This window comes from Leucoraja erinacea, chromosome 4 (assembly GCF_028641065.1).
Source record: "Leucoraja erinacea ecotype New England chromosome 4, Leri_hhj_1, whole genome shotgun sequence".
In the NCBI taxonomy this organism is placed as follows: Eukaryota; Metazoa; Chordata; class Chondrichthyes; order Rajiformes; family Rajidae; genus Leucoraja; species Leucoraja erinaceus.
This window is the reverse complement of record NC_073380.1, coordinates 41,169,977-41,195,597: the sequence shown is the minus strand read 5'-3', so window position 1 is coordinate 41,195,597 and position 25,621 is coordinate 41,169,977. Positions and strand designations below refer to the sequence as shown.

Sequence of the window (25,621 nt, the reverse complement as noted above, 5' to 3'; positions counted from 1 at the left end):
AATCTGTGGAATTCTCTGCCTCAGCATACAATGGAGGCCAATTCTCTGGATGCTTTCAAGAGAGAGTTAGATAGAGCTCTTAAAGATAGCGGAATCAATGGATATGGGAAGAAGAAGAGGAATGGGGTGATGATTGTGGATGATCTGCCATGATCACAGTGAATGGTGGTGCTGGCTTGAAGGGCCAAAGACCTACTCCTGCACCTATTGTCTATTGACCTGCACATTAACATAAGCCTACACCCACTAAGGAAAATTTACACAAACCCAAGCCAATGAATCTACAAACCTAAACATCTTTGGAGTGTGGGAGGAAAACAAAGATCTTGGTGAAACACCCATACGGTCTAGGAGAGAATGTACAAACTCCGTACAAGACAGCACCTGTAGTCGGGATTTAACCTGAGTCTTTGGTGCTGCATGAGCTGTAAGGCAGCAACTCTATCGCTGTGCCACAGTGCTGCCTTTAATTTAACTATATTAAATTAATTAAAATCCATAATGTTGATGAGATTAAAGAAAATAACACTTGAACCCATCCAATCGATGACCCATTCATAAAGATGTAGCTACATGCACCATCAATCGCTATCATAAAGCTGGGGAGTCATATATATATACGCCATGAACTGTGGCATAACAGGCTTTCAGTGACATTTCCATATTTTCATACAACATTGAATGAGGCTATTTTGGTCGTCGGATCTTTGAAAGCTCACAGAACAATCTCATTCCTCAAGTTATTTACTATGTAACCTATTCTCACCTCATTCCATCAACTCCCTCCAGAATCTATTATTCACCTACACATTACGGGTAATTTACAGTGGGCAGTGACCTCTGAACACAAGATAGACACTGATGTCTCCAAACTCCAGCATTTTGTGTCTATCTTCGGTGTAAACCAGTACCTGCAGTTCCTTCCTATACCTCTGACCCCATGCGTCTTTGAGATGTGGGAGGAAATTGGAGGGCCCTAAGGTAATTCATGCAGCCACAGAGAGAAGGTGGATGCTCCATACTGACAACACACAGGTTCTGAAATTGATCTTGGGTCGCTGACTGCTAGCATAAAGCGCTGGAGGAACATGTATGATGTAAATGACAAAATTGGCCCCAACCAGAAAGGCTGCCTGTCCATTCCCTTCATGAATGCTGCCTGACTCACTGAGTTCCTTCAGCACTTGGCGTGTTGTTCAAGATTACAGCATTTGCAGTTCCTTGTATCTCAGGCTCCACTAACTGTGTCAATGTGACCGTATCCAAGCTGATATCTGACATCCAGTGTAAATCACATTTCCATGCACATTAGAATTAGTATTAGAATTAGAATTGGATTCCTTTATTGTCATTCAGACCTTTCGGTCTGAACAAAATTATGTTGCCTGCAGTCTTACACAGAACCAATAAAAACAAAACATACAATAAACACAAATTAAACATCCACCACAGTGAGTTCACCAAGCACATCCTCACTGTGATGGAGGCAAAGTCTTAGTCTCCGTCTCTTCCCTCCTTGTTCTCCCTCTGCGCTGAGGCGATCGATCCAGGCCGGAGATGCCGCCCTCCAGTCCAGCGGACCTCCGTGGTGATGTCGCCGCCGCCGAAAGCCGGAACGCCGTCTCCGCTCCGAGACGGCCCGCCACAACATCAGCTCCGGGCAGCCACCCCAGCTCCAGGCCGCCGCCCCAGCTCCGGGTCCCGCAGTCTCCGTTCCGGGCCGCTGCCCCAGCTCCAGGCCGCTGCCCCAGCTCCGGGTCCCGCAGTCTCAGCTCCGAGCCCCGCTGCATCAGCTCCAGGCCGTCGCCGAAAGCCAGAACGCCGCACCAGCAAGTCGGGCCACCGCTGCCTCAGCCCCGAAGACGGCCAGCCTCTCGTTGGTGAGTCCTGGCTGACTCTGCCTCCGGAGCCTTGGGGTCAATCACTTTGCGTGATGCAGGCTTTATACTGGGTGGCGGAATGTTAACTTGGCAATAATAGTTACAATGGGGTTATTACCTGGTTTGTTACCTTGATTAAGACCAAGTATTATAAGGCAGTTTTGGCACTCTGCTGTATACAACTGAAAGAAATGACTTCATTGTTGAAGTTGCCAACACTCAGTTATTTTGAGGAATATAATAAAATGTCCCATATGAATTAACATCCCTGGTAATTCGTTGCACAGTTTGTGAGCTGACAGATGGTATAGCAGGGTTATAATTTGTGTTTTCTGTTTATTTGTGTAGAGAATATTTTTTTTCTACATCTGGGCTTCATAAAGGGCAAAAATTCAACAATAGATTAAAATGTGTTGTCATCTGTAATGTCACATGTGTTTATTGCCTTCACAGCCAACACTTTTATTTTTGGGCTCATTAATGCAAACGTTGGTTCAGCACAGTTCTGGAATGGGAGGTGGCAGACGCCACCTGGGCGGCATAGTACGCCAGAGGCCTGGGTTCAATCCCGACTACGGGTGCTGTCTGTATGAAGTTTGCATGCTTTCCCTGTGACTGCATGGATTTTCTCCGGGTGCTCTGGTTTCTTCCCACACTCAAAACATGTGCTGGTTTGTAAATTAATTGGCTTCTGTAAATTGTCCCTAGTGTGTAGGATAGTGCTAGCATTTGGGGTAATCATTGGTCAGTGTGGACTTGGTGGGCCGAAGTGCCTGTTCTTACACTGTATCTCTAAAGTCTAAAGTTCCATAAATCTTTTGGGGGAAGGAATATCAGAATAGTGCTGGGTGATATTAAACTGGCACTATTGTGATTGAATGGGAAGATTATCCTGGCTTTTGGGGAGGAAGAGACCAGAATACTAGAAGGAAGATCAAAGTCAGTGAGTTCTAAGATCAAAGTCAATATCAAGATCATGGTGATCACGGATTGTTGATAATAGTATCTAAGGGGAAAATCACAATAGTGAAATGAAGGTGTAGGCCAGTGAATCAATTCTGGAAATGTTAGTTCAGTAAGCCCAACATTTAAGGTAAGCTTTCACCTATCTGGTGGTGCTATGGAGCCAGAGAGTCATAAGGTTGCACAGCGCGGGACACAGCCCTTCAACCTGCCATGTCCGTGCCGACGTGGTATAGTGCGCTAGTCCCATTTGCCTGCATTTGGCCCATTGCCCACTAATCCTTCCTAGCCATGTCCAAGTGTCTTTTAAATGCCAGAATTGTATCTGCTTCTGTTGACTCCTCCGGCATTTCTTTCTAAATACAGACTACCCTCTGAGGTCCTTCTTAAATCTCTCCTCTCTCAGCTTAAGCCTATTCCCCATAGTTTTAGAATTATCTAGCCCGGAAAAACAAATTGTGAACATTCACTTTTTCTTTGCTCCTTACAACTCCTCAGCCTTTACACTCCAAAGAAAATAGTTCTTGCCTATCCATCCTCTCCCTCGAACAGAAGCCTGCAAGAACAGGTAACATCCTAATGAATCTCTTCTGCACACTTTCAAACTTAATTGCATCTTTCCTATACTTAGGCCAGAATAGCACACGTATGGTCTCATCAATGACCTGTACACTTGCATCATGATGTGTCAACTTGTGTACTCAATATCCTTTCTAATGAAGCAAAGTGTGCCAAATGCTTTTTTTGCCAAGCTCTCCAACTGCCCCGCCACTTTTAGTCAACCAGACAGTACTCCCAGAAATCCCCACTTGGCAACACTCACTAGGGATCTAACATTTACTATGTAAATCCTTATCTGGTTTCACATACTAAAATATGTAAGAGCTCCCAACAATGAGAGAATGTAGAACAACTTGTCCATATCCCTCCATAATCTCCAATAAAATCAACACACTACAAAGGACATCACCACATGTGTCCCTCCCTGATGAGGAAATCATATTGACATCAAAGGGGTGACATAGCAGGAAGAATTTGATCTGGAAATGTTTGCACACATTAATGAATCTGGGCAAAATTCTATCCAATAGCTCAAAACCACAAAAAACTCTGCGATCATATTTCCCAGTGAGCCTTGCTTATCATTAACCTTTCTCCATCCACTATTGTTAGTTGGTTTCCAAAATTATGTAGTATATTTGTTCAGCTTCACATCCTAAGAAAACATTTGAGAATTACATTTTTTGGGGGTTAACATTATTCCCCCACCCACTTCGCCTCTCCATTATCAATTCTGTCCATCCCTGTTCACATGATACTCGATCAAACCCCTTCATCACAGATGCGCCGGTGAGGGCAATTTGGACCAAAGCGCCTATGGGGGGGGGGGGATCCCCTATAGCTATTAGTTTGCAGGCTGCTTTATGACTGCTTTATTATCAATTGTCCATTGTGCTGTGGCTGTGAAAGCACTTTTGGAGGTTGTGAAAGCAGTTTGTTACAAAAGCAAAGTCCCAGACATAACCAAAGGTGCAATACCGGCACTATCTTTCTCTCTTGCAGATTCTGCTATACCTGAGAAACAAAAGGGAGGAGAGTTATAGCAAAAAAAAGGAAGGAGTAGAAGATAGAAAGCTTTGTATTGATGGCTCATGTGCTGGGCATGGCACAGAGCACTTTTCAGAAAATAAAATAAATGCAGTTACCATTGCAATATAGAGGAAAAAAACACTGGATTTAAATACTGTATGGTGCCATCTACAGTAATGAAAATGACGAAATAATTGATTATAGTGATGTTGTTTGACAGATAAACATGAATCAGAATTTTGCCTCTCATCTTCCAAATTTTGCCTCTCATCTTCCTGCGTCTTTTTGATCAGCTTGGAGGTGTTGAGGGACCAGGACAGATCCTCCGAGATGTGTACCCCGAGGAATTTGTAGTTGAGACGCGCTCCACCTCAGTCCCGTTTATATGGATGGGGGTATGTCTGCACCCTCTGATCTTCCTGAAGTCAACAATAATTTCCTTTGTCTTCTTGGAGTTGAGGCTTAGGTTATTGTTGGCACACCAGGTTATCAGATGCTGGACCTCATCCCTGTAGGCTGACTCGTCGTTGTCACTGATCAGTCCTACCACCGTGGAGTCGCGGGCAAATTTAATGATGGCGTTGGAGCCATTCTTAGGGATGCACTCATGGGTGAAGAGGGAGTAGAGGAGAGGGCTGAGCACACAGCCCTGTGGCACACCGGTGTTCAGTGTTATAGTGGAGGAGTTGAGGTTGTTGACCCTAACAGACTGCGGTCTGTTGGTGAGGAAATCCAGTGTCCAGTTGCAGAGGGAGGTGGAGATGCCAAGTCCGCTGAGTTTGGTGATCAAGCTGGCGGGGATGACAGTGTTAAAGGCGGAGCTGAAATCAATGAACAGCATCCTGGTGTAGGTGTTATTGCTGTTCAGGTGGGTCAGGGCAGAGTGTAGGGCCGCCGATATGGCCTCCTCTGTAGACCTGTTGGTCCGGTAGACAAACTAATGGGGGTCTAGTGTGGGGGGGAGGCTTGCTTTGAGGTGAGCCAAGATCAGCCGCCCAAAGCACTTAGCAATGACAGGGGTGAGTGCCACTGGGTGGAAATCGTTGAGGCTCCCTGTGGCTGATTGTTTGAGCACTGGCACGATGGCTGATGTCTTGAGGCAAGTGGGGACAACACCCTGGGCCAGTGACAGATTGAAAATGTCAGTGAAGACTAGGGATAGTTGTCCAGCACATGCCCTGAGCACCCGCCTGGAGATGCCATCGGGGCCGGCAGCTTTGTGCTCATTCACCTTGCTCAGTGCATCTTGTACAGCAGAGGTGGAGAGATTGAGGGGTTGTTCATTCGGAGGTGGAGCAACTTTGATAGCTGGAGTTTTGTTGTCCCGGTCAAAGAGAGCATAGAAATGGTTTAGCTCGTCAGGAAGGCTGGCGTTGTCTGGGGGAGGGGTGTTAACTTTCTGGTAATCAGCAATGGATTTGATTCCTTGCCACATGCGCCTGGGGTCGGAGTTGTTTTGGAAATGCTCCTCAATCCGCCGTTTGTGATTGAGTTTGGCATTCCTAATTCCCTTTTTCAGATTGGCCCTGGATGAGCTGTATCCCTCAGCATTGCCAGATCTGAAAGCGGCATCGCGAGCCTTCAGCAGGAGTCTGATCTCCCTGCTCATCCACGGCTTCTGGTTAGGGAAGGTCTTTATCTCTTTGTGGGTAGTGACGTTATCAGTGCAGAATTTTATATAGTCCAAGACTGTTGAGGTGTATGAGTTGATGTCCACTTGGGAGTTAGAGGTGGACTGGGTAACAAACAGACTCCAGTCTGTTTGCTGAAACTGCTCCTGTAAAACAGAGACAGCCCCCTCAGGCCAAACCTTCACTGTCCTCACGGTAGGTTTCACACGTCTGATCAGAGGTGTGTATTTAGGGAGCAGGAACAAAGAGAGGTGGTCAGACTGACCAAGGTGGGGGAATTACCTCGTACAGTGGGACAAGTCCTTAAAGGTTCACCTAACCAAACAGAACTCTCTCAGTGTGTAAGAAGGAACTGCAGATGCTTGTTTAAACCGAAGATAGACACAAAAAGCGGGACAGGCAGCATCCCTGGAGAGAAGGAATGGGTCACGTTTTGGGTCGAGATCCTTTTTCAGACCCGAAACGTCACCCATTCCTTCTCTCCACATATGCTGCCTGTCCCGCTGAGTTACTGCAGCTTTTTGATTCTATCTTCAGTACTTTCTCAGTACTGTCTTGGCCAGCCAGCTTGGTTTCTCAGCTCAGTTTTCTATATTTCAAATTGAACCCCCTCCAACCTTCTGATTTAGTGTGTGATCACCAAATCATAGCTAAAAATCATTAACAAATTAGACAATAGATAATAGGTGTGGGCCATTCGGCCCTTTGAGCCAGCATCTACATTCACTGTGATCATGGCTGATCATCCACAATCAATACCCCGTTCTTGCCCGTTCCTTCCTGACTCTGCTATCTTTAAGAGCTCTATCTAACTCTGCCTTGAGACGGTATCCACACCGATCAGTGATCCCCGCACATTAATGCTACCCTGCACACACTAGGGGCAATTTTTTACATTTATACCAAGCCAAATAACCTACAAGCCTGTACGTCTTTGGAGTATGTGAGGAAACCAAAGATCACGAATTAAGAACACATTTCAAATTTGTTATTAACATTTAGTATTTTGTGTAGAATAGAAACAAACTCTCCTCTCACTCATCTCATATCATCATGGACTTTATACACACTCTCAAAAACAATGTTCTTTTATGTGAGGAAACTTTTTTATGCCTCAGCATTCTCTTTAAAAATAGCAATGCTAAACACAAACACTTGCACCAACTGCCTTTTAGTCTTGGTGATGTTTTAGATTCTATAGGATATTTTGTATACAAATGCAAGGTCTTTTCAGCATGGGCTTTTTAAAGTATTTTATTTCATCATTGCAATCATAATTCTTAGCCAAAATGAGCTGCTAGAATGATCATGTGCTTGTATGTACAGTGACGTAGAAACATAGAAACATGGAAAGTAGTTTTGAGTCAGCCCGTAGATTTGGCGCTTCGAGCCAGCACCGCCATTCAATATGATCATGGCTGATAATCCAGAATCAGTACCCTGTTCCTGCTTTTTCCCCGATATCATGGGGAATCCCCGAAAACATCCAAACATTCATTGGATGTTTTCATCTTAACTTTGCTGAAGACAGTTGTAAACTTATAAATCCCACTTCATATATACTTAAGCTATAATGACTGCTTTGGGCTCCCAGCAATGTCTAAACTTGCACGAATTTTCATGAGTAAAGAATTTAACTAACTTAGCAAAGTCTCTAGCTTAGCTTATGCCCACAGACGGAACTCACTGAGGTGGAAGGAGATATGGCAGGACACTGTGATCTGCAAAGGAATGCAGTCACTGAGAATCATGTTGCTTTTTATGACAGATTAATACAAGTCAAAAGTAAAATTAATTCAGTTGATTGATCAATATTATTGTCCAATGAGAACAAATCAGATAGCTTCCTTCTCCTAATAAAATTCTGGAAATAGTTTTATATTGTTTGCCAACTGTAAGGTAAAATGTATCAAATTCTAAATTAAAAGAATTAAATTCCTCATCAAGGTTATTTAGAGTTAGATGATTTATAGAAAACAGGCAGGATGGTTTAGACAATAGGTGCAGTAGGCCATTCGGCCTTTCAAGCCAGCACTGCTATTCAAAGTGATCATGGCTGATCATCCACAATCATCACCCCATTCCTGACTTCTTCCCATATCCCGTGATTTTGCTATCTTTAAGAGCTCTATCTATCTAGTACCCCGTTCCAACTTCTTTCCAAGCAGGATGCCCAATATTTGCAAGAACTGATAAAAAGCCCCATGTCACAATGTGTTGGGCCATGAATGAATGAAAAGCCTTTGGGGGGGCACGGTGGTGTAGCCGTACAGCTACTGCCTTACAGCACCAGAGACCTTGGTTCGATCCTGACTACTGGTGCTTGTCTGTACGGAATTTGTACATTCTCCATGTGACCTGCGTGGGTTTACTCCGAGATCTTCAGTTTCCTCACACACTCCAAAGATGTACAGGCTTGCAGGTTAATTGACTTGGTATCAATGTAAAAAATTATCCTTAGTATGTGCAGGGTAGCGTTATTGTGCTGGGATCACTGATCGGTGTGGACTGTTTCCTTGCTGTATCTCTAAACTAAACGGTGCACCCACACCAGCACTCTCACTCACAATTTCCTGCACTAGTTTCTCCACCATCAGCTGTTCCTTTACCTCTTGCCAGATGTTTTTGAACTTTGGTCATTTCTGCCGATGCAACAAAACTATCTTCTCATTAGACTTGATCTTCTGGTAAGAAAGATGGTTGCCAGTCCTCAAAACTTCAGAAGCCAAAACTGAAGCCAGTAAGAAAATCCGCTTGCAATAAGTGGACAAATTATATTTATTAAAAAAAAATCTTTGCTTTAAGGAACATGTGAGGTAAATCTGGTTTGTAGCTTTGTTTTCAACCCTCTAGCTGAGGCATATGAGTAATTCACTTACAATTAACTTCCACCAGAATTATTAGGTAATGAAACCATTGTTAACTCAACACCTGTGTTCTTAGCACCAGTCGTCAGTATGTTATCAGTAAGTAAAACCATGTGCTTTAATAGTCTATGGCATCCCAAGCATTTATTGACATTGTCACAAAATATCTTAATCCCAAAAGGTCACAGATTCATGCACTTTAACTTATTAAAGAGAAACAGAGAAACATAGAACATAGAAATTAGGTGCAGGAGTAGGCCATTCGGCCCTTCGAGCCTGCACCGCCATTCAATATGATCATGGCTGATCATCCAACTCAGTATCCCGTACCTGCCTTCTCTCCATACCCCCTGATCCCCTTAGCCACAAGGGCCACATCTAACTCCCTCTTAAATATAGCCAATGAACTGGCCTCAACTACCCTCTGTGGCAGAGAGTTCCAGAGATTCACCACTCTCTGTGTGAAAAAAGTTCTTCTCATCTCGGTTTTTAAAGGATTTCCCCCTTATCCTTAAGCTGTGACCCCTTGTCCTGGACTTCCCTAACATCGGGAACAATCTTCCTGCATCTAGCCTGTCAAACCCCTTAAGAATTTTGTAAGTTTCTATAAGATCCCCTCTCAATCTCCTAAATTCTAGAGAGTATAAACCAAGTCTATCCAGTCTTTCTTCATAAGACAGTCCTGACATCCCAGGAATCAGTCTGGTGAACCGTCTCTGCACTCCCTCTATCAGTTCATTCTTTCTTTAATTATGATTGCTTAAACAGAAAGCTGTTTAAGCAATCAGAATTAAAGAAAGAATGAACTGATCCTAACTGATAATATTGTAAAAGTAACTTTTTGAAATGTCGATAAACAAATAAACACCCACGCGGTGATCAGAGCTGCCTTTATACAACAAAACTACATCTATTTTAAGACACGTTAATTAATGAGCAGCAATCACGTATTTATATCAGTTAATAGTGAGATTCAAAAAACAATTTGTTTCCTTTAAAGCAGCTTTAATGAATCATATTGGTTATAATTGTTTGGAGTTATGAGGCCCTTGAACATCATTTATGTGAGGGAGTAAACTGCCTGCATTCGGTGTTTTTATGTGGACTAAGTGGCAGATTAGGATGGGAAAGGATAACAGTGCATTATGTGCACCCCTGGCGATCACTCTGTAGCAAGAATGTGATTGCACTGGAAAAGGTGCAGGGATGATTCACCAGGATATCAACTCAATTTGAGCATTTCAATCATAAGGAGAGAATGCACAGACTTGATTTATTTGCTCTGGAGAGGAGGAATCCAAGGTAGTGAACATTTAGATGTAAATAAAATTATATGGTGCATAGATAGGGTTAATAGTAAAGATTTTTCCCTTAGGCGGGAAGACACATTCAAGAGGGCATAGGTTTGTGGCGGGAAATAGGAGATTTCGAGGGGAAGAAATTACGTTTTTGTCACCCAGATGGTTTGAAGTCTGAGGATGTAGCACAGGCAGGTAATTTTATTTAAGAAACATTTAGACAAGTACTTATATTGCCAATTATAATGCTACCACATAATACTGGTAAATGGGATTAGAATAGATAGATAAAATGGCAGCATGAACAAAGAGGACCAAACATCACATTTCTGTGCTGTACAACTCTAAGACCTAGTCTCTATAACTATCTATCCATTTTCCCTACCAACACTGAACTGTGGATTTTTGGAAAGCCTAGCTCAACGAGTATGCTTTTGTATATCGCACATGTCACGGTAAAAATGAAATGCAAATTGGTGAAACTACAAGTTCACAAGTTATAGGAGTAGAATCGGGCCATTCGGCCCATTGAGACTACTCCGCCATTCAATCAAGGCTGATCTTTGCCTCCTAATCCCATTTTCTTGCCTTCTCCCCATAAATAAAGTCATGAATCACCACTCATCAATGGCGAAAACACTTACCCTGAACAATGATGGATGCCGAGGACTGGATGGAATCTTGGTTATTGCTGGCGTGGCAGATGAACTGGCCGTGGTCCTGCAGAGTGACATTCCGAATAAAGAGGCCACCTGAGGAAGTGGTATGGTACCTGGAGTGTGTGGGCAGCAGCTCTCCATTTCCTTTAGTCCATGTAACTCGAGGCTGGGGATGCCCAGTGGCGCTGCACTCCAATGTGATACTTGATCCGACCAGAACTTCAGTGTTTCGTGGCTGAATCACGAAACTGGGCTTGGCTGCATTAGAAATTTGAGGCACAATAAACATTGTTCTTTGGAAAATCTTATTGAAATGCCAAGTAATGGTATACCATCAAGTTTATAAATATTGATTGAGCTTGTGTGTGATCTAGCGCGTTACATATTTATGCAAATAAGTATTTTGCAATGAAAATACCTTGATATTCAAAAATGGCACCATAGTTTACATTCCAACAAAAATGGATGAAGTAAACTACAAATAAATTTGGATCTAAAAATCATGATAAGACTTCCCATGTGTGTATGATTCTAACATCTTCTTCCTTCCCCTAAATAAACATTGCTTCACTCACACTTAAACTTACGGGGAAGCTTAAGGTATGTATTTTATGCTCTAAGTTCAGCATCACAAGAGGAACTGTACAATCATCAATCCAAATTAAAGTACGGTCGTGCATCACTTGAGTCTTTGGGAGAGTTGTCATTTGAAACATTTGTCAAATCCCCATTAACATGGTTTCTTATTTCCATATTTGTATTTGAATACGAGAACTAGCAATACCAACAACTTTTGTTTAGTTTAGTTCAGAGATACAGGGTGGAAACAGACCTTCCAGCCCATCGGGTTCACGCTGACCAGCGATCTCCGCATATTAACACTATCACACACACACGAGGGACAATTTTTATACTTACCAAGCCAATTTACCTACAGACCTGTATGTCTTTGGAGTGTGGGAGGAAACCAAAGATCTCAGAGAAAACCCATGCAGGACATGGGGAGAATGTATAAACTCTGTAGAGACAGCACCCATAGTCAGGATCGAAACCGGATCTCTGACGTTGCATACACTGTAAGGCAGCAACTCTACCGCTGCACCACCGTGCCACCCAAACTTTGATTCAAGTTAATTCAATTTGTCCACTAGTGTCCACTAGTCTTGCCTCCAAATCAGAAGGCCGAGGTTACAAATACCAGTTAAAAGAAATGAGCTGAAAAATTTAGGCTAATGCTCCTGATATGTACTGTTGGGTATCTTTTGGATGTGATGAGAATCCAAGACCTTGTCTGCTTGCAGATGTACATTAAAGTCCATAAATTTATTTTTTGCGAACTGGGTCTCAGGGCAATACCCTACTCCATTAAAAAGCTTTAAGATAAAATAAATGAACTGGTCACAATCACATTGTTGCTTGGAGGAGTTTGCTGGATGCAAACTGACTGTTGCATTTCCTTTATTACAACAGTGGCTGTAATATTCCATTGGTTATAAATTGTTTTGGGACATTTTGAAGGAGATACTATAAATGCGAGTTTTCCTTTCATTCATTCAGATATTATACTGAACTTCAGACTCCTGCTATTATTGGATTTTATGTTATGGAATGAACAGGTAGGGTTTAAGAGCACATCATAAATTGTGATCCTTCAGTTAAAACGCACTCAAATATATAGCAAGTTTCAGATTTTTGGATACTCTGGAATCACTAATTCTGCAAAATACCTAATTGTGTAATAGTGTAATTTTCCTCTTCCCCTGACCTCATACCTGTATCCGTCTGTTTCACTTTATATTTCACTCAGCTTCTCTCTTTATCTGACACCCTTTGTCGCCTTTTCGCTTCTAACCTTTGTTACTTCCCCAACGCATCTTCCATGCAAACCCAATGCACTCAAATTTACTTGGACCATTTCCGCCATCTCCCTACTGTTTCTGGACCTCACTATCTCCATCACAGGTAACATACTACTTACCGACATCTACTATAAATCCACTGACTCCCATGGCTATCTGGACCACACTTCTTCCCACCCTGCTTCCTGTAAGGACTCTATCCCCTATTCCCAATTCCCCCGTCTATGCCGCATCTGCACCCAGGATGAGGTTTTCCAAACCAAGGCATCGGAGATGTCCTCATTCTTTAGGGAATGGGGGTTCCCCTCTTTGACTATAGATGAGGCTCTCACCAGGGTCTCTTCTATATCCTGTAACTCTGCTCTCACTCCCCATCCCCACTCGCAACAAGGGCAGAGTCCCCCCTTGTCCTCACCTTCCACCCTACCAGCCGTCACATACAGCAGATAATCCTCCGACATTTTCACCACCTCCAACGGGATCCCACCACTGACCACATCTTCCCATCTCCTCCCCTTTCGGCTTTCCGCAGAGAACGCTCCCTCCGTAACTCCTTGGTCAATTTGTCCCTTCTCACCCAAAACACCCCTTCACCTCGTACATTCACTTGCAACTGCAGCAAACGCTACACTTGTCGCTTTACCTCCTCCCCTTGACTCCATCCAAGGACTCAAGCAGTCTTTCCAGGTGTGGCAGAGGTTCACCTGCACCTCCTCCAACCTCATCTATTTCATCTGCTGCTCTAGGTGTCAGTTGCTCTACATCGATGAGAACAAGCCTCTTATATAGTTTCGGCCAACACCTTCGCTCACTTCGCAATAACCAACCTGATCTCCCGGTGGCTCAGTACTTCAACTCCCCCTCCCATTCCAAATCTGACTTTTCTGTCCTGGGCCTCCTCCATGGCCAGAGTGAGTCCCACCGTAAATTGGAGGAGCAGCACCTCATATTTCACTTGGATAGTTTACTCCTCATCGGTATGAACATTGCTTCCAATTTCAGGTAGTCCTTGCTTTCTCCGTCTTTCCCCTCACCTCCCCAGCTCTCCCACAGCCCACTGTCTCCGCCTCTTCCTTTTTGCTTCCCGCCCCCACCACCCCCACATCAGTCTGAAGAAGGGTTTCGACCCAAAACGTCACCTATTCCTTCATTCCATAGATGCTGCCTCACCCACTAGTTTCTCCATTTTTATTTATCTTTGATTTTTCCAGCATCTGCAGTTCCTTCTTAAACATTCCATGCAAACCCACTCACTTCTATCCAATATCACAAGCCAGGCTTTGGCCCACCCCCACCTCTCTTTTCCTCCTCTGTCCGCACTACTACCGTCAGTTTGAGGGAGGGTCCCGATCCAAAATGTAATTTGTCCTCCACAGATGCTTCCTGACCTGCCGAGTTCCTCTCACACTTAGCATTTCTCTCAAGATTCCAACATCTGCAGTTCTTTGAGTCCCCAGTGCAACCCTCTTATATAGCTAAAATACGTGGTGCTAATATGAACATCTTTGCTATGAAATTCCATTGAGTTCTCTTAAGTTTCTGATTACATATTGTATTGGGCGATCCAAGGAATTCACAGAAAACAATATGTATAATTAATTTAAGTCATTTTTCATTGATGCCAGATGATCAGGGACCACCGTGAAAATTAATTTACCTTTATACCCCACCAGTTCCTTTCGTTTTTCTAAAGGCACAAGAAAACAATTTGCTGGAACAAGGACTGAAGAGGATTGTTAATTTGTGGTTTCACAGGCAACAAGTGAACTTATAAGGAACAGATGTAAATCACATCTCACTTTGATTAAACTGATGTTATTCTCAAAAATAAATAAGGACATTCTGCATTAATGGACCATGGAGAGATAACCCACCAACATTCCATCAGTTACAAGAAAGAGCAAGAACTGATGTTCTGTAAATGGACTCATCTGACTTTAATATACCTCTTCAGTGCCTTCAGTCGAATATTTTATTTCAAATTCAGTGCAAACACAGTTCACTTTGCAACTAAACTCTGGATTAATCTCTAAACCTCCACAATATGATATGAAGCTATTTCAAGTTGCAGCTGGTGTGAGAACGGGAATGAAGAAAGGAAATCATTAAATAATTACAGAATGAAAAGAAATAAAGAATATTCTAAGGAGGATGATTTCTTACTTGGAGTACCAAAGTATCGGAGTAGAACACCTTGAGTTGTTGCTTCTCCCACCACATTTTTGGCCATGCATTGGTATGTTCCTTGGTCAGATTCCTGTGTGTTATGGATCATTAAGGTACCATCATCTAGTAAATTCAGGCGAATGTCATTCTTCATGTGTAATTCATTGCTATCAATAAAATAGAGATGTACACAATTAAAAGCAGCCAAAGACAAAATAAAGGAATAACTGGATTTGATACCTGATCCGCTTAATATTCCGATGTGTGTAGAAATATATTGGGATCAAAATTTGTGTGTTATTTTTGTCAGATTCCCAATGTAAGTTCAGTGGAAATAATATGGAAAGGCAACCAAGGAAACCAATACAGTTCAATATAAAAATTCACAATACTAATGAAAGGTGGTCAACTTGAAATCGTTTTACTTTAGTTTAGATACAGTGCGGAAACAGGCCCTTCGGCCCACAGAGTCAGCGCAAACCAATTACCATCCATACACTAGTTCTATGTTATCCTAGTTTAACACCCCACAAACTATGTAAAACCCATATATGTTAGAAATACTCAGCTAGTCAGATAGCATCCTTGAAGAGGGAACAAGAGATTTCAGCTTGATGATCTTTCGTCAGAACTGATACACCCATGAGTTAAATTAGCCAATCATTAGCAAGGAAGTCAAGATTTGTTTCCCAAAACTAGACACCCAGCCAAATAAATTGATTAAGAGTTACTCCAGCACTTTGTGTCCTTTTCTTGTAAACCTGCATCTGCGGTTCCTTGTGTTTAAGTAAATGTTCCTGTGGGGCTAGAGACTGGTTTTCAGAATAGAGAGTCTGGTGTTCAGAATGGAATAAAGTGTACTGGAGAAACTTGACTCTGAAAATAGTAAGATTAAACGAGAACTTACCAGTTTGAAGTTTGATCTTGATTTTATGAGGAGTTACGATGAGCGATTACGTGAAGAAGGGCAGTCCGTCTGCGTGCGCGTCAATCTTCAAAGCAGAGGTGTTAAATCACAGATAAAAAGACCTGAGAATAGTAAGATTGTGAAGAAACTAGAACTTCCATATGACCTTGATAGTATGAGGGTGGGAGCGGTGGGCACGTAATCGCTAATCGTAACTCCTCATAAAATCAAGATCAAACTTCAAACTGGTAAGTTCTCGTTTAATCTTACTATTTTACTTCGGAGTCATGTGAGTGACTACGTGAAGATTTCAAAGCTCTGTGATTAGACGCCGGTTACAAATCCAGACGTCACACACTGAATGAATTGACCATGGATGCGTGTAATCATTAAAGCATTCAGACATTACATAGTTAAGTAAAGACACTGATGCTTTAAATGAAAGAAAAGTTTTTTAAAAAGTTACCCCTCCCAACCTTGGGGGGAAACTAAGGGACAGAACTTAAAATGGTACGTGCAAACACCCCCAGTCTGGTTATGGGTTTGTTATAAAACCGGTGGACTGTTATTTCATTCGTCCATCCTGCAGCCACTAGGATGTCATCAAGGGGCATGTCCATAGCTCTTGCTGCCGACGTAGATGCAGCCCTGGTGGAGTGAGATTTAACCATATAAATGTTTACTCCTGCTACCGCCATAACCTCTTTTGACCATCTGGAGATGGTTTGAGTCGACAACTTTTGGTGTGGTTTTTTTATGGCTGATGAGGACCGATTGTTCTCAGCCTCTGAGGTTCTCCGTAACTCTCAGATAGTGGTGTTAGTATGTTACCACCCACACAACCGTTGGTCCTCTAGATATGCCAAGAACTGGATCTCCATCCCTGGCATTCCTGGCCTGCTCTGTTTTATCAGGTTCCTGATTAGGAATGTTATGTTGTTCATATTGGTGGTCATGTAGTCCAACCGTAGCTTTTGCAGTGTCTGGACTCTTTGTCAGCATACCACCTTCAGGGTTAGTTATAGGCGGTCCCCACTGTCAAAGTAGGGTTTGTACCACGCTCACATCCCATGTGTCAGTGTACCTTGGCCTTGGAAGTCTTAAATTGTAAATTCCCTTCATGAATTTTGTTGTAAAGATGTGTGTTCCTATCAAACTGTGCCCTGTTTCCGGATTGGAGGAGAGTGCGCCTCTGGCACTATCGATGCACTATAACTTAGTTTATAGTTATAGTACAGTTGATAGGAACTCCAAGACATCCGTTATCCGAACTGTGTTGTATTTGTTCGGACAGTCCTATGCCTTGAAATGGCCTCCTCAGAATCTGCAGACCAACAAGTTATACGTTCATGTAGTAGATGATTGCTCCCTGTAACTGGGTTCACTAGGAGGTCCATGCTCTTGGGTACAGCCATTACTGGTTGGACTATAATTCCCCAAATTTTTGGGGACCAGGCTTGAGTAGGCCAATCTGGCACTACCAATATGCCTGTGGCTTAGTCTTGCTTGATTTTTGTGAAGCATCAGTTTGTGAGACAAATTGGCGGAAAGCATTCATAAACATTCCTCCCCAATTGTGGGAGAAAGCATCCACTGCCTTGCTCCTGGATCGAGCTCGCAGGACACATATCTGGGTAACTAATGGTTAGTCTAGATGCAAACAGATCAACATCTTGTATGCCAAATCGTGTAGTTATTTTGTTAAATACTGTCGGATTCAACATCCATTCTGTGTTGTTATTAAACATTCGTGATCCAGCATCTGTCACCGTGTTATATCTGTCTCGTAGATTTCACAAATAGTCCTCTCAATACACAAGTGCCAAATGAGGTTCGACAATCTGTCTTAAGATATAGATTTTACACCACCCTTTTTAATGGATATATGCCACCGCAGTGGTGTTATCAATCTGAATTTGAACAAGCACCGGTTGCATATCGCTACAGAGAACCTTGAGTCCATATTGTGCCCCCGACAATTCTGGGTAATTGATTCCATGTGTTGGGGAATTACAGACTCCTGCTCATTCCATCTGCCCCCACGGCTTTAGACTGTGTTGGTGTCTCCCCATCCTTAGCCGCTTGCATAGGTCTGAAGAACCCTCGATGGCTTTCGAGCAAAATTTCCCTGAGCTGTCTCCCATTCGTTATCCACCATAGTTATTCAACAATGGCCTCTGCTGGCAATCCATAGTTTGCCAATTCGACCTGCATGTAATCTGAGTGTTCTTTCCTTTGCTTGCTGGAAGTTCTGGTAATGCAAAGGCCCGTACTGCTGGGAATGCAGCTACTATTTGCCAATTACACTCGCTGTTTGCCTGGTAGATGGCTAGAATTTGACTATCAGGTCATTGCAGGCTTAATTCATATTGTCGTTTGCCCCTAGGCAAAGTCACCAACATATTTGCTGTTTTTGATAGTAAATTCTAGGTAATCAATTACCCTTGTAGGTGTCAATTTTGATTTAACTAGATGGATGAGGTAACCAATTCTTTCAAACAGGGTTTTGGTTTGCTTGACTGATGCTTCTGCCAATTCTTGGTGATTCCAAAATGAAAGTGTCCTCCAAATATGCCATTACTATGTGGTTTTGAGACATTTGTAGTCCCAGAATTGGTTTCCGTAGTTTGGTCAATAGTCTAGGAGCTGATATCAACCCATTTGGCAGAGCCATGCCATTCAGTTAAACTTCAAATATCTCCTGTTCTTAATGAATAGACACCGAATAGTATGCATCTTTGAGGTCGATGCATGCCATGTGACCATTTTATAGGAAGCTCCTATAAAACAGTAGTTAGACCGTTACAAAAAATTGTTGTTTCTAAAACTCTGTACTGCACAAATGAGTTAAACCTGGATGAAGTGACATCCTCCATCTGTCACCTGTCCTGGAAGGCAATCCTGCCCAAAATACTGGGGCTGCCTTGAAGACAATTCCGGTCCGAGTTCCAAGTCTGCTTGGAACCTGTGTATGTTGTGCAGAAAAAAATAATCACATGTTGTTATCTGTTTTTTAAAACCAGATCTGAAATTCATGTTATTGTCATTTTGAACAAAAACACGAGTAAAATTATCAACATGTAACTGGTCCATAATCCCTTGTTTCAGTAAATCCAGACCCACCTACCTCCATGGCTACCGGTGGTCTTGTGGTAAGCCCAAAGGCCCCTGATGCGGGTTCCTTTTCTCTCCTTGATTGGGAGTTGGACTGGTAGGAAGTGTGGATTCCATGTTTCTCCTGACCTCTGCTTGGGTCTTGGTCTGAAAACCTTATCATACTGAGCCTGCCTTGTCGGACAATTCTGGACATGATTCTGAGTCTGCCTTGAAAGACGACTCTGATCATATTTCCGTGCCCAGCTTTCAAGCTACCACCGGCTTCAGTGAACTGCTTACCCCCTATGGAGGTGTGGGGAGTGTTGTCGCCTACTGATGAAGTTTGCTTGTCGTTGGTACCTTGATTGGTCCGACAGCTTTTGATTCCTTCTTCTGGTCTTACCTGAAGAGAGGATTCGGCGGCTGATTTCTCCAAAGTCACCCTGATAGCGCTGTTCCTTAGCCGGCATTTGTGCGGATATTCTGCCAACTGCTGTCTCTTGAGGCCATATGCATGTGCTTCAGTATGTTCATACTTTAATTCGAGATCAGTTACCTACTGATCTCAAAACCAAATTTTGTTTGAACGTTATGTGAGGTTCAAATGACAAATGAATGGTATTGTATAGTGTTGTAATTCGAGATCAGTTACCTACTGATCACTCACACTTCTCTCCATTGAGAGTGAGATTTGTAGGTAGCCCTGAAAACAGGTGGTGCCGCAGGTCCCTGAGGATACCTGCGCTGCCATGGCCCCTCCAGCGGGCCTAAATGAGATTCTTGCTTTGGGTCAGACTGAAACTGACCGTGAATGCTCCTCTCCTCAGAGCAGGAGACATTTTCTAGATTTCTTTCCAGGGAAGCACCCAGTGGAACCTGGATGATTGCAGAAGTATTTCTTTTCTTTTGTGCTTATTATTTATTTTATGTAAAGCTCTTTGGTGCAAGTTAACTTAAACAGTGCTATATGCGAAAGTTACTTACTTACTTCCTTTCTTCTGCTTGTCTCTGGGAAGGTTTCCCCCCCCCCCCCCCCCCCCCCCCCCCCCCCCCCCCCCCCCCCCCCCCCCCCCCCCCCCCTGCTTTTGTACTCTGATTCAGAGTGGTTTCTTCCATATGTACTTCCCCCTCCAATGGGGAAGACATTGGGCTGCCCCATGTGTGAGGCTCCCGGTACTGCCTGCTGCTGTAGGCCCGGGCTGACACAGCTCTCTCCTTAGAGCAGGTCATTGTTGGAGCAACTTCTCCAAACGTTGCTCCTATGTGGGACAGTCGTCCTCAGACGCTCTCCGTTGAGGGAGGGTATCCCTTTCCCTCCCCGGACTCTTCTGAGTCAACGGGTTGTTTGACTTGCGGGTGGATTTTCCCGTACTGCAGGACCACCAACGGAGCTCTCCTCCTGCAACAAGTCTCCTGCCGGTTCAGCTGTCGGCGCTGTGTCGGGAAACACCGTTGCCCGCTACTGGGAAATGCTGCGGTCTTCGGCAGCCGACTTCCCCGCGGACTGTATCCTCGACATCTGGGCCCTGAAACTACAAAAAGTTTCAAGCCCGAAGAACGCAGGTAAGTGATTCAACTTTCCTTACCTGCCGATCCCGACGGCCTGGGAGGACGCAGTGTCTCTGCAAGTCCGTCGCGCGTTGCGTTCAGACGTAATGACGCGCACGCAGACGGACGGCCCTTCTTCACGTAGTCACTCACGTGACTCCGAAGTAAAATTAAGCATAAAGGCTGCAAAGAATTTATGTGAGGTTGACAAATGGAGGAATTCCACCTGGGCATTTCAGAATTAGATGATATAATCATATAACAATTACAGCACGGAAACAGGCCATCTCGACCCTTCTAGTCTGTGCCGAACACATATTCTCCCCTAGTCCCATATACCTGCGCTCAGACCATAACCCTCCGTTCCTTTCCCGTCCATATAACTGTCCAATTTATTTTTAAATGATAAAAACGAACCTGCCTCCACCAACTTCACTGGAAGCTCATTCCACACAGCCACCACTGAGTAAAGAAGTTCCCCCTCATGTTACCCCTAAACTTCTGTCCCTTAATTCTCAAGTCATGTCCCCTTGTTTGAATCTTCCCTACTCTCAGTGGGAAAAGCTTATCCATGTCAACTCTGTCAGAACTCTGTCAGAAATATTTCTGTCATAGCCCCTGCTATTTCTACACTAACTTCCCTCAATGTCCTAGGGAATATCCTGTCTGGACCTGGAGACTTATCCACTTTTATATTTCTCAAAAGTGTCAGTACTTCCTCTTCTTTGAATCTCATAGTTTCCATAGCTACTCTACTTGTTTCCCTTACCTCACATAATTCAATATCCTTCTCCTTGGTGAATAACGAAGAAAAGAAATTGTTCAATATCTCCCCCATCTCTTTTGGCTCTGCAGATAGCTATCCACTCTGACTCTCTAATGGACCAATTTTATCCCTCGTTATCCTTTTGCTATTAATATAGCTGTAGAAACGCTTTGGATTTACTTTCACCTTACTTGCCAAAGCAACCTCATATCTTCTTTTAGCTTTTCTAATTTCTTTCTTAAGATTATTTTTACATTATTTATACTCCTCATGCACCTCATTTACTGCATGCTGCCTATAATTATTGTAGATCTCTCTCTTTTTCCGAACCAAGTGTCCAATTTCCCTTGAAAACCATGGCTCTTTCCAATTTTTACTATTTCCTTTCAACCGAACAGGGACATAAAGATTCTGTACTCTTAAAATTTCACCTTTAAAATTCCTCCATTTCTCTTCCACATCTTTCCCGTCAAACAAACTGTCCCAATTTACTCCTTTTAAATCCTTTCGCATCTCTTCAAAGTTAGCCTTTCTCCAATCATAAATCTCAACCCCAGGTCCAGTTCTGACCCTCTCCATAATTATTTTGAAACTAATGGTATTGTGATCACTGGTCCCGAACTGTTCCCCAACGCATACCTCTGCCACCTGACCCGTCTCATTTCCTAACAGGAGGTCCAGCACCGCCCCTTCTCTAGTAGGTACTTCTATGTATTGCTGCAAAAAACTATCCTGCACACATTTTACAAACTCCAACCCATCCAGCCCATTTACAGAATGTGTTTCCTAGTCTATGTGTGGAAAATTGAAATCTCCCACAATCACTACCTTGTGCTTACTACTAATATCTGCAAACTCCTTACATATTTGCTCTTCCAATTCTCGCTCCCCATTTGGCGGTCTATAATACACCCCTATAAGTGTTGCTACCCCTTTCCCATTTCTCAGTTCCACCCAAATAGCCTCCCTAGACGAGCCCTCTAATCTATCCTGCCAAAGCACTGCTGTAATATCTTCCCTGATAAGCAATGCAACACCTCCACCTCTTGCCCCTCCAATTCTATCACACCTGAGGCAACAAAATCCTGGAATATTTAGTTTCCAATCACAGCCCTCCTGCAACCATGTTTCACTGATCGCCACAACATCATACTTCCAGGTGTCAATCCAGGCTCTAAGTTCATCCGCCTTTCTTACAATGCTCCTAGCATTAACATATACACATTTAAGAAACCCACCCTCTCTTATTCTCTGTTTATTGTCTTTTTCTTCCCTCTCCCCTACATTTTGGGTCAGTGCTACCATTCTCTGCCTCCTGCCTCACACACTGACTGCTAGCTTTCCCAATTTGAGTCCCTCCCCACAACCATACTAGTTTAAATTCTCCCCAGTAGCCTTAATATATAATATAGTGTATGCGCAGACAGAAAATTAATTAAGCTGATATACTGCTACTTCCTGTAATTACTCATATTGATTGGTTACTATATGATCTTTCTTTAAATTTCTTTTGGAAATAATTATGTTACATCAGCTTAATGGACAGACCATTCATGTAGCAACAAAGAACTGCAGATGCTGGTTTACCAAAGAAAGACACAAAGTGATGGAGTAACTGAGCAGGTCGGGGGCATCACTGGAGAACATGGATTGGTGACATTTCAGGACCCTTCTTCCGACTTGTTCATTTGTCATTGATTTGATAACAAGTGATTTTGACTTTTTAAATTAATTCAACACAAAAGCAGAACACAAAAAAGTTTAAATGCACGGTTTCAGAGGATGCAACCTTGAGATGTTGCAGCAAATAAAGATCCTTGTGCACCTAACAAGGTATGGTACACTTGAAGTAAAAATGAGGGGACTGCATGGCTGCCTTGTTATTCACTCTATCATAGGTGTAAACATTTTCTGTTAACAAATATCCACAAAGGTATTTTGCTGCACTTCGGTACATTTATTGTGATGATAATATTTATATAGTAAAATGGGCGCCACCAAGGCAGACTGAAAATTCAAACAGTGATTAAATTGTATTTAGAAAATGCATCTATTTTTGAGTGGACTCACCTCAAATTGTACACCAAAGCTACAGATCTTCCAAAAGGCCCTGAAAGGCTGACAGGTCCATTGATAACCACCAACTGTATAACTGCATGGAAATTTGGCACTTGCCAGTAACAGCCTTCCCAAGCTTCCTCTCAACTGAATGCTGCACTGAGGACACGACTCCGAGGTTACATTTCTCTCAGCAAATAACAGATCGCAAATCTCTGCGGATTTCCCAAACTGGAAAATCCGCCCACAACTTAATGCCAGATTAAACTTGGTGCAAGTACAGTGGCTCATTTAATTTAATGGAAAATAGCAATGAATATAATAAACCTGGGATGAATATAAGGACAGTTCCTCATTTATTTTAATTTAAAATATTAAAATGCAACAAAACATTGTTTGTTGTTTGCAAATGATTTTCACTTTTTAATTAAACAGTTCAGAAAGATAAATGCTATTTTAAAATTCTAATTACATTCTAAGGCATACAAATATTCTATCTCTTTGGCAGTTGGTGGCACAAAGGACGGTGGGTGTATTGAACGAGCTACGAGAGGAGGTAGTTGAGGTAAGCACTATCACAATATTTAAAAGACATTTGGACAGGTACACAGATAGAAAAGGTTTAGTAGGATATGGGCCAAAAGCAAGCAGGCGGGAGTAGTGTAGATGGGGCATCATGGTCAGTGTGAGCATGTTGGGCCAAAGGGCCTGCTTCCATGCTGTATGACGCTGTTGTAACCTGAAAGGGCCAGGTCAAAGCATTTCCGGGGACAGAGCTTCCTGCTTTTATTGATGGATGGCCAGCACTAAATACTTGTCTGTCAGCTAGGGTTAGCTTGAAGACAGAACAGGTACTCACTCCTGCAGTTAGGAGCAGGCATCCAGGAAAGGTGATCAGTAGCTTGTGTTGCACACCAGTCGGCAGAAGGTAACAACCATTTCCACTTTTATTTCCATAGTCATACAATGTGAAATTAGGCCCAATTTGGTACAGGTGTCAGTGGTTATGGGAAGAAGGCAAGAGACACCAACAAACTTGTTCCATCTATACTAGTTCCATGCCTGCATTTAGCCTATATCCCTCTAAACCTGTCCTATCCATGTACCTGTCTAAATGCTTCTAAAATATTGCGATCACACCTCCCTCAACTGCCTCCTCCAGCAACTCGTTCCATACACCTATCACCCTTTGTATAAAAAAGTTACCCCTTAAACCTGTGCCCCCTGGTTTTCAATTCCTCCTGCGCTGGGCAAGAGACACTGTGCGTTTACCTGATCTATTAATCTTGTGATTTTGTACACCTATAAGATCACCCCTCATCCTCCTGCTCTCCCAGGAATAGTAGAGTTATTACAAATCCTACCATCAGCGGTGCTCCAGATCTGCCAGTTTTTAAGTTTTTAGTCAGGTCTAGTATGAAAATATTTATCTTGGATAGACAATAACACAAAATATAGATAGTTTAGATATTCTTATGACATGATTGTGCAAAAAATAATGATTTTGATTATCTTGAGAGTGGATGTTTGTGGATATTGAATAAACGCATGTGTAAAACGACCCTTGCCTGCAGCAGGGTTATAAACCAACAGAGTAAAATTTATGGGAATTAAACAATCAATTCCTTCCATTGGCATAGAAATTCATGACAAAGTGAGATTTAAAAAGCATGTTTTATTGTGAATGATTTTGTGAATGGGATCAGCTTGTTATTTGGATACTTTGGCTATTTAAAAGAATATTGTAAACTTACAGCAGATAACCTTCCTCACTGTCCACCATACCACCAACATTGGCATCATCTGCAAATGTACCAACAATGTTTACGACATACTCTTCCGAAACATTATTGTAAATAACAAACTATGGTAGACCCAGCACCGAGCCCTATGATACTGTACTTGTTGCAGGCCTCCAAACTCCACAGCTACAATTTCTCTCCTTCCTCCGTCAAATTTGGATCTAATTGGACAGCTCATCTGGATTCCATACACCCTAACCTTCACTAGAGTCACCCCTCTGCCTCCAACGAGCCAATGAAGATGATTGAAGATGGTTGAATTTCTTTCATGCCATAAGGTCATAAGTGATCATCGTAGAATTAGGCCATTCGGCCCATGAAGTCTACTCCGCCATTCAATCATGGCTGATCTATACATTCTGTAGAGATCTATCTATTCTCTTGCCTTCTTCCCATAACCACTGACACCTGTACCAATTAAGAATCTATCTTAAAGCTGCCTTAAAAATATCCACTGACTTGGCCTCCACAACCTTCTGTGGCAAATAATTCCACAGTTTCACCACGCTCTGACTAAATAAATTTCTTCTC

The 25,621-nt window shown here is 42.8% G+C and overlaps 1 protein-coding gene across 3 annotated transcripts in view; it reads right to left on the bottom strand.

Annotated features, from left to right (window-relative positions):
- Window positions 1-25,621, bottom strand: part of LOC129696308 (peroxidasin homolog) — a 481,759-nt gene that overhangs the window by 145,774 nt on the left and 310,364 nt on the right. For all 3 annotated transcript variants that reach the window (XM_055634092.1, XM_055634091.1, XM_055634090.1), the window contains 2 exons: window positions 14,911-15,080; window positions 10,874-11,146 (listed from right to left, as the gene is read on the bottom strand). In XM_055634092.1, the coding sequence (XP_055490067.1) occupies window positions 10,874-11,146; window positions 14,911-15,080 (443 nt within the window). The remainder of the gene's footprint in view (window positions 1-10,873; window positions 11,147-14,910; window positions 15,081-25,621) is intronic.